Raw genomic sequence first — 19,379 nt, forward strand, 5'->3', positions numbered from 1 at the left:
GGAGAAAGGGGAGGGATCTAAAAATGGAAGAAGCTGGTAGACCCAGGGTTGAAATTTAATTAAACATATGGGTTGAGCTTTTTCCTTAAGATAACTGCAAAGTTATTTAATTCGATTCACTGTGAATGTCAGAAGTAAGTGCCAATTATATAATTTATTTTTTATGAAGGGACATTTAAATGGATTTTTCTTCCTTGGATGATTAGGACATGTTCATACAGGCAATGGACAGAGATGACCAGTTATTATAATATTGAGTATGATACAACTTGAATATCCAGGGCATTTAAGAGTCAATGAAGAGGACTGGGGACTAGAGCAATGATTGGTTAGAGGACTCAGAAATGTGTCTCTGTGGAAGTGAACTGTCAGTACTCAACATTTCTGGTGTGGGTGTAAAATTGGGAAATGCTTCAGGGCATCACCAAGGTAACCAATGATGGACTCTCAGTTTTACTAAAAATGGAGAGTTGTGCCTCTGTTTCTATGGGCTCTATGAACATATTCTGTCTTTCTCTCACCTAAAAGAAGTGAATCTCTCAACATTTCCAATTGCTAACCCAATGACTTTTTAATCTTTTAGATGGGTTATTTCTGATATCTAGTTTACATTCCGATTAATAGCATTTAATGAACTTCTGTTTTAATCAGACTTAGAGGATCACCCATTATGCTGACACCCGGAATTAAATTAACCCAGCGCTTTATTTACAAATCCTACAAATCCTGTGTTTCTAAAGCAAGTTGCAGATTTTGATTAATTGGATGTGTTTAGCACAGCTCAGGCTGCCTCCTTCCTTTGTCTGGAATCCATGTAATTGAATCATGGGAACATTTTTGATACCTGTGAAACTTTCAAACTGCCCTTAACCCCAAGACATTCTATAAACTCCGTGAACACTCCATCGCTCTAGCACCTCCCCCATGGAGGCTTAAGCCAGAGGCACTGACAAATACAAAAGCCAACGTTTAAAAGAACGTTTTCACATCAGCAATTTCAAGAAGACAGGGAGAGCTGTGCGATTTGAAATCTATATCTGTCGTCTGTCTCTGTCTAATCTTTATATTATCTATATCTATCATCTCTATCTCTGTATCAATATATGTTTGGCATAACAATTTAAAGTGATGAGATCCAAGAAATGGCTAATAGACTTTCAGCACCCTGGCCAAGAAACCAGAGAAACTGAATAAGTCTGGGTCTCTATTCTTATCCCTTGTCAAGGCTGCCTGGACTGTGTATTTGGGAGGGCCAGAAACAAAGCCTTTAAGCAAAAAATGCTAAAGCCCTCCTTCCTCAATTCAAATGTTTTAAACATATCAAGGAACACATAAGTGACTATATATGTGTGTACACGTAGATATATGCATGTTCTCATACATATATTCAGGCACACACTTATATACTGGATACGTATGAACATGAAAATGTAGAGGACACGTGACAAACCATTCCTCTGAAGACACAAGAAACATAAATTTCATTTTACCTGTTATCCAAAAATAGGCTTTCCTGGGAGCAAACTGACTGAAAAATAAAGATAAAAAAAGGTATCACGTCAGATGTGCAGGATTGGCGGGACTCCCTCAAATCCTTGCCTGATTTTAAAACTACTCTCCCTGCCTTGGGGAAAAGATTAAGAAAATTATGAACAAAAGAGGAGAATTTACAAAGGAGAAAAGTGGGTTAGTGTTGTCAGCAGGGTGGCCAGTTCTCAGCAGCACAGGGCATTTCTCCTCGAGGGAGTCTCTGAGGATGAACAAAGGAAGTTCAAGGACGGAATCAAGGTCAAAAGATAAAGATGAGTCGTAGGGCTGGCGGGATGGGTGATTGTTGAGTTTTGAGCTGTGTCTTACACCAACCAAGGGCACAGGTTCAATTCCAGACAAGGTAAGCAGATTTGACAGGGTCCACCTAGGGCTGGCAGAACTGTGATGCCTTATCCAGAACTCCCCACTTCTTGTGTGACACACCCTCCCAGAAGAAGGGGACTACTACAAGTCTCTCGATATTGAAGAAATGCCACTGATTATTAATCTGAATTGAGGGTAGGAGTCAGGACAGAAGACAAGCATTGACCAGTTTAATCTAATTAGAAAATGCTGCCAAGTGACTTTTGCCTGGTTTGTCTTTGTTTCTCAAAGGAAGAAAAAGCCAATAGCTTTCTTGTTTTACTTCCTTTACTGAGCCAACCCTTGGGAAGAAACTCTACTGCCTTTAACCTGCTGAGATAAGGTGGGTCACACTGAGCTTGAAGAAAGAAAGAGAGGAGTCTATGCAAAGCAGACTTGTGCTCATGTGACAACACATTGTGTCTGGGGAAACAATATAGAATCACGTTCAGGGTTAGTCTGTTTGCCCATCCATGTGCATAGATTTCAAGATGAATAAGTGATCTACAAAAGGGAGCTCTGATTTAAGAGGCCAACTGGTCTACAGAGGCAGGTCCAGGTCAGCCGGTCTGTGTAAGGTTCCTCTGGTGAACTATTCCTTTGTAGAAAGTTAAATCTGTACTAAAAGATTATGATTCATGGAATCTGTTTGATGTGGAAATAGAATCATGGTTGGAGCTGAGGTTGGCAATTTAAGACCTGCTGACTAAGCGTGTGAACAAAATTTGCTAATATCAATTAATGCCCTGCATGCTTTTTCTTTACCCTGACTCATTCCTTACTGGTAGGATCAATCTTTTCAGTATTTGCCTTCTGGTTCAATGAACCAGAAAAGTAACTTTGTAGTATCAGAATGTCATTCAACTGTATATTTACTTTATTTTTAAATAATGGTGAACAGTGGTCAATAAATAGTTTTATATTCCTTAAAAAAGGGATAAATAGGGACTTAACAGACACACTGTACCACAAAGAGAATAACTCTGTCAATTCTTTAAGCATGTGTATACATATTAATGTGTGGAAACCAGAGGACAAGTCTAGGTGTTGTCCATGTTTCATTGGTTTAAAAACTATTGTGTATTTGTGTGTGTGTGTGTGTGTGTGTGTGTGTGTGTGTGTACATGTGTATGCAAAAGTCATTTCTGTCCTTTCTCCAGCTGGGTATTTGGGCCTTGAACTAAGGTTACCCCGCTTGGTGACAAGTACCTTTACCCTGTGAACCATCTCACAGACCTCCAACTGGCTTTTTAAAAAAGATAGGGTCTCTCACTGACCTATAACTCACCAAGAAATATAGGTTAGTTGGTCAGAGACCAGAGGATCCACCTGATTCTGAGTCCCCAGTAGAATTATACGCATGTGACATCGTGCTTCATGGTTTCCTGGTTGGGTTTGGGGTGAATACACTCATCTTCCTGTGCTTTGCTTTACAAAGACAACTCCCTAGCCTCTGTGAGTGGTCCTTTCAATTAAACCTGCAGGTTCGTGACGCTAACACTCAGAGAGGCAAGTCAGATAGTTCTCCATTTCTTTCTGACAGTTCTTTCCACCAAGCCTAAGGCTCTGTTTGTATGTGGAGTCTCTTGGATGGTTGGAAAGAAGTCAGTGGGCTTTAGAATGTTGCCACCAGCCTCATAAATTGGAGGATCGACCTATTTAAGGAGGATGATCCTCAGATGTTTTAACTACAAACCACTGACTTGAGGAGAGGAGAGACCAAAGAACTTCAAGTCTTTGAATGAAAGAGCAGGACACCAACAAATCAAAGGTATTTGTCACCAAAAACATGCCTCTGGGTGTTTAGAAAAATCCTCCAAAGCGGTCCCTCCACCCGCCCGCAGAGGCCCTTCCCCACCACACTCTCACAAGTGAGACAGCTATGGGCTGTGATTCAGTAGCTGGTGGAAATAAACTTTAGAAAAGGGAGTATTAATAACTTGCACATTTAATGGCAGAGAAAGATAAAAGTGTCACAGTAATTAAGTACAACACTTAAAGCTGTCACTTATATGCATACCCGGATATAAAAGGCTTCTTTTTTTTCTCCCAAAGAAGAAAATGATTTTGCTTAATGGATTAGAGTTCTCCCCCACATCCCACCCCCACTGTGCTCACAGCCTGTGCCCTCTCAGCCACTCAGAGGGCAGACCCCACACATGGTGGTGGGGGCAAGCAGGAGCCCACCTGGAGTCCTATTAACACACAGATGTCTTCAGCAAAAGTCCCTTCAGGCAAGATAGGCCTTGCCTCTTTATTAACCAGTCTTCCCAAGATTAGCAGTATCAGGTAGAAAGACCAGAAAGCAAGATTAAATTCTCATCAAAGAAGTAACATTTTTTCCCCAAATATTACTGACATTAGAGGCATACTGGTTTATTATTTGAGAGCTAAATTTGTCTGTACACTTACAACTCTTAGGCTCTCAGACAGCAATCTTATCTCAAGGTATCAAACTTTGGAAGCCACGTTTGAAATCATTTCTAGCCTATCACCAAGGCAACATGCCTACCTTGTTCATGTGGCTGCATAGATATAAACACACAGGTACACGTGCACGCTGGCACACATGCACACTGTCTCTCAAACACTCACACATCTGAGACACACTCCTCTAAACATTCAAGACTTCTCATTTTAAAATAAGCTTGAGTCTTGCTAAAGTCTGAACTTTCTATCATTAGCCCACATAGGAAACCATACACACATACTCAATATTTGAATAGCCACTATATAAATAATAATTGATTAGCAAAATTGATTTTTTATTCTGTTTTTTTAATGAGAAAATAAAATCAACGAATAGTTAAAAGAAAGATTCAACTTCTAAAACACAGGGTCCTTATGCTGGATCCTTTGTATTGGTTAAATAGTTCACTTAATGTGCAGTCCCTATTATTGAGTGGGAAATGAGCTTGTATCTGGAAAACTTGCGTGGGTGGTAATGACCCATCAGCTCGGGAACTGCAGTTGCATAAATGAGTACCCCATGAAGTGGGCTGTCAAAGAGTGGTGAGCAAGATATGTCAAGGTGTATTTTGTTCAAGGAAGTACACATGGCCATGTTATATCCTTGAAATTTTGAGTTGATAGATGCTGTGGTGGTGATGTCTTGTTAATACAGCGTCATCTCCCATGCCTTAACTCTTACAGCCTTCCCACCTCATTCTCAGGGTGGACCGTGTGTCTAATATTATGTAGCTGGAGGGGAAACGGCTACCTCTAAGATTATATCCTAGAAAACTGTTCCTTCAGTTTCTCTCATGGATGACATTCTCTTGGGGAAGTGAGTTGCCATTTCTGGAGACACGCGCCAGTCTCCGGGGATGCTCACCTTCTAGAACATTTCAAACTACAGACCGGTTCCCGTGAACAAAGTTGACTCTCCAAGTTACCACATGAGCGGATCTGGAGTTGGCTAACAGTTTCTCAACCAAATCGTCAGGAGCTAGGCCCAGCTAAGAGCTGAACGGAAACCTCTGTTAGAGCTTGTGAGTTATCACCGCTCTCCAAGCTACAGTGAATGCCCATGGAGATGGTGAGGCCATGAGTAGATTAAGCTTACTTTATGCTGAAAAATTTGGGATAATTTATCATATTCAATAAGTCGCTAACCAGACTGTCTCTATGGGCCAAGGGAATGGCTTTTAGGGACTGTGAGAAGTTATAGGAAGGTATTAAAACAATGGGAGGGAATTTCCCCCTTAGAAACACAGCATGATTTTACTAATGATATCAAGAGAGTTACTCAGTTATGGAGTCTCATCTGTGAGTGTATTTTGACTGAAGGAGACTCATTTTAAAACCCTGCCCTGCAATATGAGGCTGGTCAATGATTTGGGTCAGGGGTTAGCCAGAGATTGGCAGTCGCTCCGCCATTCTTAGATCTGTGTTTCATTTGAAAGGAATGTTATCCATTCCTGTGGCCAGTAGGATTTAACATGGCCTGAAATGCCTCAAGTCTTTCCCTGGAACCTCTGTGCCCAGTGAAGGAAGGCCATGCAGGGACCTTCCCCACGTGGCCAGCTTCCTGCAGAAGTGTTAGGGATCCTATTCTTATCCCAGACAGGCATCTGAGACAGTGATTCTGGGTCACAACTTCATAAAGATAATAACGGAAACAAGGTTTTCACACCCTGTCTGTGTGGCAGACGTTTGAGTCTCAATACATCGACACATTCCCAAGACTCTTGACTTGTCAGAACCAGAGTGGAAGGGGAAATCTCTGGTACATGGATAGGTAAGTACACATGTGAAAGAGGAGGGAATCAAAGACAGAGAGAGTAATGAGCATTCTGGAGAGGTCGTCTTTATGAAGGTTGTCAGAGGTGAACCTCACTCACTACAAATGCACTCTTGCCCTCTCATGACAAGGCGAACATTTTAGTCATTTTAGTCTCTCATCCAGTGAGAGTTTGGATCGTGGCATGTCCTGACCATAACAAGAGGCTTAGCAGTTCGCACACATTTTCTAGATTTGCACCCATACCTCCAGCTCTGTTTTACTCTCCTAATTTAAGAGCTCTGGACCAGAGCATTCAATCAATGGATTTCTAGTTCAGTGTCTTCAAGAAAGTTGAGGTTAGGAGCCTAAAAGGGTAAAAGCAGCTTAGCAAATGTTGCCTCCTCTGCAGCTTCAAGAGTTGCCATGAGTAGGGGGTGCCGACACTTGCCTGGGCTTCAAGCAGCCTCCATAAAACTGAGGAACAAAGTGTGCAGATGACTTGGTATGTCCCCTAAGCAGCAAGCCACTGCAATAGAGAGAGATTCAACCTGACTGAGGATACGGGGAGTGTTGACCATAGAGGACCCACACTGAAGCCTCCTCTACTGCTGTCAGGATTGGGTTCCCCTTCACCCGAGGAAATCCCCAAGGGCTTCATAGAAGAGGAAGCTACTGTGATCTCTCTTGATGTTTTAACTTGAAATTCAGCTTTTGATTTTAATTTTTATCTAAGTCAATTGCATTTGGTTTTGAGCATAATGGGAGAAAAAAAAGAGAATCCGACCACTCTTTCATTGTTTGTTTCATTGTTTGGTTTTGAACAACAAAAAAGAAGTTGTTTAGTGAGTATTCCCTTGACAAATTATTCATAAATTTGATTTGGTTTGAAATCAAAAGGGGATATGGATATTATCAACTAGCATTATCATAGTGAAGTGTCCATATTTGCTAATAATTCAGAAAATACTTTGTGTGTGTGTGTGTGTGTCTGTGTGTGTAGTGTGTAAGAGAGAGTCTGCACTAACACATAGTACTCTAAACTTCTTTTGTTGACTTTTAAATAAAATGTCATTTTGTTTGCATTGTGTGTGTACATATGTGTGTGCATTTGTAGAAATGTGTGTGTGTGTGTGTGTGTGTGCACGCGTGTGTGTGTATGTGGTATGCATGTGTGAGGACCAGAGGCCCACATCTGGTGCCTCTATTTCTCTCTACCTTATTGTTTGTAGTCAGAGCCTCTCAAGGAAGCAGAGGTTTGCGAATGAACTAGACTGTTTGGCCAATGAGTTCCTAGGATCCGCCTGTATCTGCCTCTTTAGTGCTTGTGTTGTGGAAGCCTGTCCTCATGTCTGTCTTTTACAAGGATGCTGGGATCCAAATCAAGGTCTTCAGGTTTGTACAGTAAGAGTTTCACTCAATAAGCTCTCTCCCTGGCCCCTAATACATACATACATGTGTGTGTGTGTGTGTGTGTGTGTGTGTGTGTGTGTGTGTGTATACATGATACATACATATATATATATATATATATATATATATATATATGATATACTACCTAGTATTGATGTAAAGGAATTTCAGAAATTGACAACTCTTTCTGTACTGTCTCCTTTCCTGATCCATACCACCTCTCTACCCTCATAAATCATGCCCTCGGGGCACATACAGGGGCTCACAGACTGTTTTCACCACATCCCTGAACCAGGTCCTCTCCCAGAAACATGTGTGTTTTCTGCTTTGTAACTCGTTCCTTGCTTCCAGTCTCTGTACTCCCTGCTGGATCTCTGTCTGAGACCTGAGGGGCCTTTCTGCTGATAGAAGGACCATACTCAAGAGGCAATTAAAACAACTACTCACATCGTGTGCAAATATTCTCTCCCTCACTCTCTGATATTCCTCTTCTCTCTCTTCAATTGATTTACTTCGTCTGTCATCTCTAAATGGGTGCATTCTGTTCTGCTGAACAGAGAAAAGAAATCAGGAGGGTTATCCATGGTGAGCTGTGAAGCAACCGTCAGCTGAGAATCATAAGTGCTCATTTAGATAACCAGAGCCTGACAAGCCCCACCCCCTCTGTTCCCTGAGGAGTCTAGGCTGGGAGGCATAGATTTGAGTATATCTCTATGTGCATGTGTGTATGTGTGTATATGGCGTACATGGGTTTATGCATGGTGTATATATATTCATGTGTGTATGTATGTGTGTGGTGTATGTGTATGTATGTGTGTTTGTGCGTACATTTCTCTGAATATATGCATGTGTGTATGTATGCATGTATGTATCTCTTTTTCTCTGTGTGTGGCATGAATGTGTGTATGCATGTGTATGTGTGCATCTCTTTCTTTCTCCCTCTCTCCTTGTGTTTGTGTGTCTGTGTGTGCATCTCTCTCTTTCTCCCTTTCTCCTTGTGTTTGTGTGTCTTTCTGTGCATGTGTGCATATCTGTGTGTGACCTGCTGACATAGGAAGGATTTGCAACTCCTGGTTTCATCCTCTATGAAGGAAAGTAGACTGAATCTTTCAAAAATGAGCAGGCTCGAATATGCTTCAGGAATTGGCCCCGAGTTGGGATGGTCAGGAGTAGCTTTTCCCCCTTTGCTGAGTATGTCTGACCACAAGAGCAGGAAGTCTTGACGGAAAAAGAGGGAAGAGTGAGTTCGGGGACCTGGGGGGCAGAGTGAAGTGGTTGTTAATATTTTCAATCTCCAGAAAATAGAGAAAGCGGGGACCTGAAAGAGCCCTGTGGACGATCTCTGGCTCCTAGACCATTTTTGTTCGCTCTGTGGCTGACCCTGTGAATTGTTTGGAGAATGTAAGCTGAGCCTAAAAAATCCTGTTTGCTGGTAATGGTCAGCACAGAGAAATCTAAAAAAACAATCCAAAGAACCCAGCATGAGAACTGTGTGTCTTCGTCCTTTCCCCTGACCCAAGTCCTGCTTCTCAGCTGCCTCCCTTCTATTGTTTGCCATTGTGGACAAGATCCTCTCTGAACTAAGCACATTCATCCATACGTCCACCAGACACCCGTGGAGTCAACAAGAGCCCTAGTGCAGCCCAGGGCTGGTGGCAGCAGTAGCGAGAGACAAGGAGGTACAGTTGGAGAATTGGCTCTTTTAAAAATCTCACTAAGAGATGCATATGCCAGCTCAGAATGACTCGCTTTAAGTAATTAGTAAGAGACCTTGGGGGAGACACGTATTGTCTTACCTTCATGAATTCTAAAGTAAAGGCATGTTTCAAAAATACCTATTATTATTGTCAGACAGCAAGTGCAATTGTCATGGCATTCCCCTGGCTTTCCGACACTCTTATTGTCATTAAATGTTTACTTTTTGGGGGGACGGGGTATTATTTACTTAGTTTTCTTAGTTACTTGCTTGTAACCCTCTCCCTCCTACCCACACAGAGAAGAGATTCAGTAAGATCTCTTTACCTTTGGTCAAGGACCGTGATTAAGGTTGTCTCTAGAATGACACAGTGTTTTGTCACAGGCAAAATACACAGCAATCAGTTTCTGCTACACTTCATGCAAACGAGCAAACACATGACACAGACCATGAAACACGGGAAGAAGGGTGGGAGACTACAGAACGTAAACTCGATGCTTTGCTGTGAAGACTTATTTCTTTTAGGATAGTTGCAAAATCCTCCTGTCCTCACCATAACAAGGTATGTTCTTTACAGCTACACCGGTGGCTCATCGGTCCTCAGTGACAATCCAACTCAAACTGTGCACAACGGAAGGACAGAGCTGTAGGGAGTGGAGCGACTGGCAGAGTTACACACACATCTGGAAATGCAGCTGACAAGCTTACCCCCGCAGCTGGAGCTTGCAGCACCCCGACCCCCACCACAACATGCAGCAAAGACTGCGCCAAGCACCACCCATGCAGAGCCCAACACAGAGCCACTGCTAAGCAACTGGAGCAACAGCATGTGGCTACCCAGGGAATGCTCGAGGCAGAAGCAGTAGAGGCCAAGGGTTGGAGAGAGGGCAGCAGTTGTCAGAGGCAGGGGTAGGGCTGGGAGGCAGGAGGGGACAACAGAGGGGCAACAAGAACATCAGTCAGCCCACCTTCAAAAACAACAACGTCAGCCACTCTCAAACTTGAGAACCAACCTGATTGTCTTCTTTATCAATACTAGAGTTATCTCGCTTCAAGATAAACCGCTTCTGGGATTCTTCACTCTTTTCATCTTTTAAATGTTCACAAAACCTTTGCTCTGGTCTGCCAGCAAAGTAAAACATATCAATAAAAGAAAGTGTTGCTTTCCCGTCTGAATAAACGTAGTTCGTAGTGAGTTTTCCCTCCCCACGGTGGCATTTAACTTACAAGAAAAAAAGAAAGAGAGAAAGAGAAAGTTTTATATTTGGTTGTGAAATTAGAATTGCTGGCGATATCTAGGCAGGTCATAACATGTAACGAACATATGTCCCTCTACACGAGTGGGGAGGGAGTGTTGTTGTTGCGATACCTTTTGTCATTTCCAAGTCAGAACCTTGCTTGCTACATGCTGATCATCACAGATGAACTTACAGAAACATTTCAGGTCACCAACACGCACAGTAGTATTCGCTTTGATGTCCTCACTAGCTGTTTGGGCTTTCGGTGGCTCCTGAACACATAATTTCCCCATTCACACCCTCAAGTGAATACGAAGTCATTGCTAATGTTTGTATTTTCTGGTGCTGAGGATTGAACCTAGGAGCAGACGCTTGCTAGCAGGGACTATAACCAAAGCTGCATCCCTAGCATCTTCCAGCGTCTCCAGCCCTCTTTCTCCATGTAGTTTTGAAGCCCGAGTTGCACAGTGTAGACTTGAATTCACTTTGTTGCTCAAGCTGGTCTTGAACCAGTGGCCTCCTGCTTTAGCCTTCCGAGTGGATAGAATGATAGGTGAGTACCACCAGGCCCAGATAAATATACTGCTTAAAACATAGAATGCATCCTTTCATTCATGTCTGGTAACTGCCCCTTAGCACATGGTTAGGGTCCTCTGAGTGGTGAGAGCTTTGTTTAAAAATGTCTGCTTCTCCACAATTCTAAATGCTCTGGGGATTTCGCTCCTTTAGCTCCTGACCTTAAAGATCTGATCTTCTGAGTCACTCAGTAATTAAGAGAGCTAAAGATATTTAAACAACTTGTTAGCTGATTGGTGTGAAGGGAAGGCCCTAAGTAGTTGACTGCTACAGACTGTCAATTGATTTTGCCAAATCTCTTAATCATTATGGGTTAATTTCCCATGAGCAACCCTGTACACATACTAGAACTCAGTGAATGAGCTGGGACTTGGACTCATCACAGGGGACATGCTGACGTGTTTCTCTCTGGGTTGAGAACAATGTCTCAAGACTTCCGGTGTTCCTGTCCCTGCTGGATTCCTGGTGTCACAGGCAATGGAAGTCACTTTACAAAGCCTGTGCTCTACTATGGGTGACCAGGAATCAAGAAAATGGTTCCTCAGAAGCAGCACTTTGGTGACAAAGGAGTGTCTTAAGCTTCTAATTCATGTCGGGGTGAGAAGCACTCTCTCTTCAACACCTGTCCATACATTAGGACTGTGGAGGCAAGCAGACAAGAGCAGAAAAGCTCAGATGGTGCCAGCTACACTGTGTACAAGTTTATAAAATGATGCCATCCCCTTGCCCCATCCCGTTGGTAAAAGTAGAAGGAGCAATTTTTTTTTTTAAGATGAAGAAAGCATCCCTCAGTCATTACTTTGATTACCTGACTGTAGATTTGCCTATTAATCCACAGTCATCAAACAGCCTGGTTACAATCCTAGAGACATTATTGTGTAGTTCCTATGAGTATACAGTGCACAGTGGGCTGGAGTTAGGAACTGGGAGGTTCACCCCTCAACTCAGAGAACCAAGAAGCCTTATCACTTCCTCTTGGTGATCAAGGTAAACATTTCCCACCAAACTTACAATATAGTAAACTATAACAAATGACCTGAATGTGGAAATAGGACATTAGAAATGAGAAAGTCTGATACAAGTCAATCACCATACACTTGGCTTCCTTACTGTAGAGTGAAAGTTGTAGATAGTAACATGTTCAGTTAATGTTTGGGGCAAATGACAACTCCCCCAAATTATTTAGTGTCCTGGTATTCTCAACCAACACTTTTTTGGCTGTTGTATGTTGTCTATATTCTTCCTTCCTTCCTTCCTTCCCTCCTTCCTTCCTTCCTTCCTTCCTTCCTTCCTTCCTTCCTTCCTTCCTTCCTTCCTTTCTTTCTCTCGTTTTTTGTATAGCAACTGAAATGAGGATGTCAATTTAGAGATGTTGATTACATCAACGTTAATTACAATCACATCAATGTTAATTAGTCTCCTCTGATATCCTCACACACTAGTCTGTTAAGCCCTAATAAATGAAACAATTTGCCTAAATGTACAGCTTTCCTTTCTGTATTTGTTTTTAACAGTCTGCAAATATTCACACACAAGTGAGAGATCCCATTTTTGAGGCAGGAGCACAAGGTGAATTTGTTCAGTCTAATTTCTTCTTTAAGATAAAATGTATTTGAGTGATAACTCAAAGTGCTAGCTGATAGGTACACTGTTTCATTTTAAACCTTCTCCTTACTGCCCATGTCTAAACCTGGTGCCAGCTAAACACTTAGCTGAATGAATGAATGGATCAATGCATGGATGAGTGGCAATTTAGCCTGCGCGAATCATTATAGCTCAGGGACTGATTGAGTTGCTCAATCAGATATGAGGTCATAATTTCTGTAGTTATAGAACAGGACATCTGAGAGTTTGGAGCACAAATTCGAATTGAAAACAGAATGGTCATTGAACATTGGATTTATGTTTATTAGTCCTTATAAACTTTTTATAAAAGACTGAGAGATCTAGGATAGAGAAGGAAGCTTAATCATCCTCCTCCTTGACTTTGGAACACCTTGGTGTAAAGTGTGTTAAAGTTCTATTTTGATGTTCCTTCTGGAATCCTATTTCTTCATAGTGTTGTTATTTATAGTAACATATATCATACATATGTATGCATATATGAAAAATACTTTAATAGGACGATGAAACTTAATTATAAGGAATATTGCTATTCATAACATAAATATTAAGAGTGATTCATACTCTGATATAGATTATATAAAATAAATTCTGTGACTGATTTGCAGATTTTTTAATTTTTATCTTCAAAAGTTAGAAAAAATGAGTTCTTTCAGGTTTCTTGGAAAATATTTTGAATGCTCATAAACTATCTTTGAGGTTTGTTTAAAAATAACCGAGCAACTGTAATAAGATTTTCTTTTCCGGTATGGCTTTACAGAAAACTATTCATGATGTTAGAGCTAACCAGGGTAGAGATTGAAATACTGCAGTGATTGGATTAAAAACTACTGATGAGGGCCATTGTATCACAGCTATTAAAAATCACTTTTACAACTAACCGAACACCAAACTAACATTATTTTGGAGCCATACAATAAATGACACTGAAGCAATTCATTCAGGAATAGCATTTCAAAAAGTAATTAATTACTTTTAATCTATGAACACAGAAACGCACAATTTTTGAACAATGAATTATTAAATGTTGATAAGTGGTCTTCGCTATGTACCTCATGGCCATGTAGCCTACCAGCCTAATTTGCCACATTTATTCATTTAGGATTTGTCTCATGAGGTATCGTGTCTAGCTTTCTATACATCATTACCAAAATATGTGGTAAATAAAATTAATGCTTTTTGGAGATGGATCATAGCTTCCTCATCTCCAGGTAACCCTCTACAGCACATACAGCCGACTCGGTGCTCCCAGCGGGGCACACACTGCTCCTGTATGGTGAGCATGGTTGCTTCCCCAGCCACTATCTTGGGACTCTTTGGGGAATAAAAAGGATTAAATTTATTCTACACTGTCCCTCCTAGAGACAGAACTCACAGAAAAGAGGCCAGCCGGTGACGACAATCAAATCTCTCTTCTACTCAATCAATTCCAGTCTTAGTTAAAAAGGAAATTTCCTTAGAAGCTTAACATAAACGGACACTCATTACCACTGCTGTTTTAATTTCACTCCTCTTTAACTATTTTTCAGCAGTTTAGCCTTGCTGTTGGCTTCTTAGGACCAAACTCGTTACTCATCTCCCAAGTGGTTCAGCTGAATCTCTTTCTCCCTTCCCACACAGAAAGGAAGAACTGAACTCTCTTGCCAGTGACTGAACTCTCTTGCTGGTGGAGGTGGAAGTCGGGGTGGGGTAAGGGGGAGGCCCTGGCACTCCGTGTGGACTGAAGGAAAAGTGCCGCTGAGGTGACCTCGATAAACAGCTGGGAAACAGCTGGACGGTGGCACAAGCAGTGAAGGGTTTGAACTGTCAAAAATAGTAGACAGGCCTAAGAGTACTGTGAGCATTTCACCTAGAGTGCTCACCGCAATGGGTCTCTGAAAATAAAAAAAAAAAAAGAAAGCTCTTTATCCTTATTTAACAGGTATGTGTTTCCATCTTCCATATCAGTCTGCCATTTGATTCCACCTCGTCTTTTTTAAATATTATATGTTATTCGCTAAGAGAAGGAGGTATATATGTGTGTTAGTGTGTGTGTGTGTGTGTGTGATTTTGCATGTGTTTGTAAATTAATTTTCTTTCATATATATAAAATTTTCATATATATGATATATGTGTGTACATTGCATTTATTTACTATTCACGTTGTGTATGCACATAGGCACCACACCACCTATGCGGGGGTCGGAGGACAGCGTGGAGAGCACACTCGGATCATGCACAGACTAAATCACTTCACCAGCTTTTTATACCTTTTGTTATTAGAGTCTTGCGAATGTTTAGAATTTGGGGTGTTTTTGCGAAATCCCTTTCTTTCTTTTGTCTGTATCCGTGGTATAGGTATGTACACGTCCGTATCCGAGCATGTTTTGGAGGGCACAGGGTCCCCTGTGTATGTTTTTGGAGGACAGAGGTACACGATGGGTGTTTTCTTCAGTTGCACTCCACCTGACACTCTGAGACGGCACCCCCTGCACACCCGGGCTGCTGGTTTGGTTTACTTGCCATTAGACCCCAGGGAGCCTCTGGTCTCTGGCTCCCCAGCACTGAGGCTGCAGCTCTGTAGCATTGTACCTGTCTTTTTATCTGGTTTTGTGGAAATTCAGTCAGTTTCTCATGCGTGTGTAAGGAGTGTTTTGGAGATCAAACCACCTTGCTAGATGTTTTCTTCTGAGTTAGTGCAATTAAGTATTCACAGGGACGTGCAGGCTAATGTGGTACCTTGGTCCCTCTTTACAGTGAACTATCATGAATGACACTTAATACTCAAACCTGAGTCTGAACGGTTCTTTTTTTTTTTTTTTTTTTTTTTTTGGTTCTTTTTCTCGGAGCTGGGGACCGAACCCAGGGCCTTATGCTTGCTAGGCAAGCGCTCAACCACTGAGCTAAATCCCCAACCCCTGAACGGTTCTTTTAAATTGGCACCTGTTCCTTGGCAAAATCAAACCAAAGCAAACCAAACCACCACCATCACCACCACCACCAACAACAACACTACCACCACCACCACCAACAACAACAACAACAACACTACCACCACCACCACCACCACCAAACCAAAACCTGGCCTCTGTGGATGAAGAAGGATGAGAAGCATGAAAAGCCAATGTGCCCTGAGAATGTGATCCTCTGTCTAAGAATGAAGCCAAAGGAAATGGCCATAAATGAATACCAAATTCCACTTCATAACAGTGGGAGAATGCGTTTCTCCTGTACTTTACAAGGAATGTTACAGTAACATGAAATTCTTTAAAACAATATCCAGTAACATTGGCCAGCAAATACAGGCTGTTTATAAGAACACGTTGACTATGTTTGTGGTCAAGCGATAACCCATGGTAACAGGAGTAATGTTAGCAGAAATCTTATCCATGGGTGGTGAGTTGACAGACAGCTTTACTTCTAACGCTTTATAGATTTGTGTTGCAATAATCACATATGATTTTATAGCAACGAAATAATGGAAGTTATTATCTCAGTTGGATAGCAAAACAGTTTAGCAACTTAATAATGACTCGTGCCAAATCACTGGATTATAGACAATTATTCTTATATTTTGAATGTTTACAAGATACCGTTTCATTAAATGTATTATTTAATAATCTGGTAATTGGAGATTTAAATGTTTCTCATCAAATTATTTCTTAATCCTTCTATTATACTGCAAGGTTTTGGAAATGCAAGATTAAATTTTGCTCTTTGTACAAGTCAGATTTCTTACACCAGGACCTTCAGGTACATGAAAACTCACCTCACCTTTAAATTCCTGTGTTTCCTGAAGTGTTATTCTTGATTTATGTGAGTAGACATACTACCAATTCAACATGATAATGACCAAATGATAACAATCACCAAGAAGATTCTCTCTCTCTCTCTCTCTCTCTCTCTCTCTCTCTCTCTCTCTCTCTCTCTCTGTGTGTGTGTGTGTGTGTGTGTGTGTGTGTGTGTGTGTGTGTTTGTGTGGCTAGTTATTCATGAACTGTATTGGGCCTGGAGTTTCAACACTGTCAAACAGGGGGATACAATCAGATCACTGAGCTTCAGGACCCTTGTATCATTTTTTTAAAGTTTGTCTATAAATCAAGGGTTTATGCAAATTAAAAAACAATACCTGTAATGCAGAAAGTAAAAGCCCTTCAAAAATGACAGATGAATGATTTCCCACGCAGCATGTATGGAATACTGCCTAGTTCTACTTTTGGGTGTAAAGGCAATGGGCAGTACATGCCTAAGATCATGAAACTATCCAGACATCCTGCCACATATATCCCGTAGGTGCCAATGAACCAGCGAGGATGAGTGTTATTCAGAGTGATCGTCAGATTTTGGATCACGCTGTTGGATCAGCTGAAGATGACTTGGGGTTCTCTATCTTTCAGGAGCCTCCGTGGCGGTCTTTAAGTAAACCTATGAACCAATCATGTGGCCTCCACCCACACATAAGATACATGCTTCAATCTGCTCATCCTTCCTCCCTCACTAGCGTCCACCCTGACTGAAGGCACACCCCTCTGCAAGTGGCTTCTCCAGGTTTATTCTTCCAATGCCTCACTAACGAGACAATCTTTGTTCAGTTCTAGCGTATTCATTTATGGAACTTTTTTAAATTCTAAGCTTTTTCTCAGTGATAATAAACTCACAAGATGCTTAGACCCCAACTGCACCTTATTTACATCGGTCTCACGTAAAGAATCTGGGAGCAGCAGGAGAGAAACGTGGGGCGAATATGATCAAATTACACTGTGTGAAATTTGTCCTAGTTAGGGTTTCTATTGCTGCGACGAAACACCACGACCAAAAGCAATTTGGGGAGGAAATATCACTGGTCATCATCAAAGGAAGTCAGAATAGAAACTCAAGCAGGGCAGGAACCAGGAGTCAGGAGCTAATGCAGAGGCCATGGGGGAGCGCTGCTTATTGGCTTCTCCTCCTGGCTTATACAGCCTGCTCTCTTACAGAGCCCAGTACCAGCAGGCTGGGGAGGGGATGGCACCGCCCACGGTGGGATGGACCTTCCCATATCAGTCACTAATTAAGAAAACGTACTACAGGTTGCCCTTACAGGCTGATCTTATGGAGGCATTTTCTCAGTTGAGGTTTTCCGTCTCAGACAGCTTTAGTTTGTCTCAAGTGGACATAAAACTAACCAGCATGAAATGCTCAAAGAATTAATACTTTTTAAAGTACCATTATATTAATATGTCCACTAACTAACTTCTATTCCCTAAAGGAAATCCCAGTGTATTTCAGGCTATGAATCAGTGACTGCAGAAGAAATGATCAGAAACTACATTTACTGTAGACTATCATTAATATTAAAGTGCTTTCAACATACAAAACAACATTGAGAAACAAACTTCACGTACTTTGTCTTTTCAGTTCTGTACCTTATCGACTGTGTTGTTACTATTATTGTTATTGTTATTATTATTGTTCTTGTTGTTATTATTATTATTACTTTATACAATCTGTATAAAGGAGCGGTCTGGCTCATTTGCTTTGTTGTATAAAGTAAAAATAGATAATGTGTACTTTAACATGCATAGAAGCATTGAATAGTTGTAAGGAATCCTACCAATTCTGAAGTGCTTTGCCCAGTACTAGTGAGGCTTATAATAATAGAAAATCTTAGTGTGCATGTGTGTGTGTGTGTGTGTGTGTGTGTGTGTGTGTGTGTGTGTGTGTGATAGGTAATTTGTAGGAGTTGGTTCTCTCCCTCACTGTGTGGGTCCCGGTGATTGAGCTCAGGTTGTCAGGCCTGGTGGCAAGTGTCATTACTCATTGAGACATCCGTCATCCCGGGACACACCAAGAAACATCTAAAAACATTCTCATCAGGGTTAGGGATAATCTTAATTATGATAGATCTAATACGTGTTATAATATTTAAATAATGTTTGATTCATGAGTGTCCAAAGGGGTCAGTCGGGTGTTTATGAAAATAATTCTGCCTTTGAAACTATGAAAAATAATGGGTGTTTCAAGGAAGGGCTTTTCGTTTGTAAGTTATAATGCTTGTGTGAAGTAGCTCATTAAAATTCATAGGTAAATATTGTAGCTCCACTAATAAAGAATTGCTATTGTGATTCGGTTGATGGAGAATTGCCGTTTGTTGTCTATTTGCGTTTTGCACGTGTGAAGAAATGCAGTGCTTTGTGAGAGAGAAATGATGGGGAGAGCAGGGAGGGAAGGGGAGGTTGGGAAGCTGGGAGTTGTACTCCTGCATTCACTGTGGGATCTGGAAGAGGACGAGGTGGGGAAAAGTTGGGTTGTGGGATTAAATGTATTTTGTACGTGCTCATTTCTTTTGGTAGGCTACAACATATTTGACAGCATACCCAACACCCACATCTGCTGGCCCTCTAATCTTCAAGTGTCCCTAAAATCAGCCAAGACACAACTGTCAACGCTGCGGTTGGTTGAGCTTAGATGCAGCAGGGGCAGGGTCTGCATTAAATGGCATGCATGTGTAGTCTTAGATTTGCTCATCGTGAGTGTGCTCGCTCACACACCTACACATTCAACCATAATGATGTTGATTTTCCACACAGTGAACGGAAAATGGCTAAGAACTTTGATTTTTCAAAGTAGGAGACCCACAGTACTGAATACTTGAGAAATAATTCTTTGTTGACCATACTTCAAGGACATGGAGTCAGGTTTTGCTTTACTAATAAGTTGCTAAGACAGGTTTTGCTTTACTAATAAGTTGCTAAGACAA

The 19,379-nt window shown here is 41.4% G+C and overlaps 1 protein-coding gene across 29 annotated transcripts in view; it reads right to left on the minus strand.

Moving 5' to 3' along the window:
- The window catches only part of Arpp21 (cAMP regulated phosphoprotein 21), a 164,623-nt gene that overhangs the window by 79,221 nt on the left and 66,023 nt on the right, over positions 1–19,379 (minus strand). For 16 of the 29 annotated variants that reach the window (XM_006243975.5, XM_039081801.2, XM_006243974.5 and 13 more), the window contains 3 exons: positions 10,238–10,346; positions 7,976–8,077; positions 1,491–1,528 (listed from right to left, as the gene is read on the minus strand). In XM_006243975.5, coding sequence (XP_006244037.1) covers positions 1,491–1,528; positions 7,976–8,077; positions 10,238–10,346 — 249 coding nt within the window. Of the gene's footprint in view, positions 1–1,490; positions 1,529–7,975; positions 8,078–9,777; positions 9,869–10,237; positions 10,347–19,379 lie in introns of those variants that run through there. The other 13 variants (XM_063265840.1, XM_063265841.1, XM_039081805.1 and 10 more) reach the window with 4 other exon arrangements.

The sequence above is a fragment of the Rattus norvegicus genome, chromosome 8 (assembly GCF_036323735.1).
Source record: "Rattus norvegicus strain BN/NHsdMcwi chromosome 8, GRCr8, whole genome shotgun sequence".
In the NCBI taxonomy this organism is placed as follows: Eukaryota; Metazoa; Chordata; class Mammalia; order Rodentia; family Muridae; genus Rattus; species Rattus norvegicus.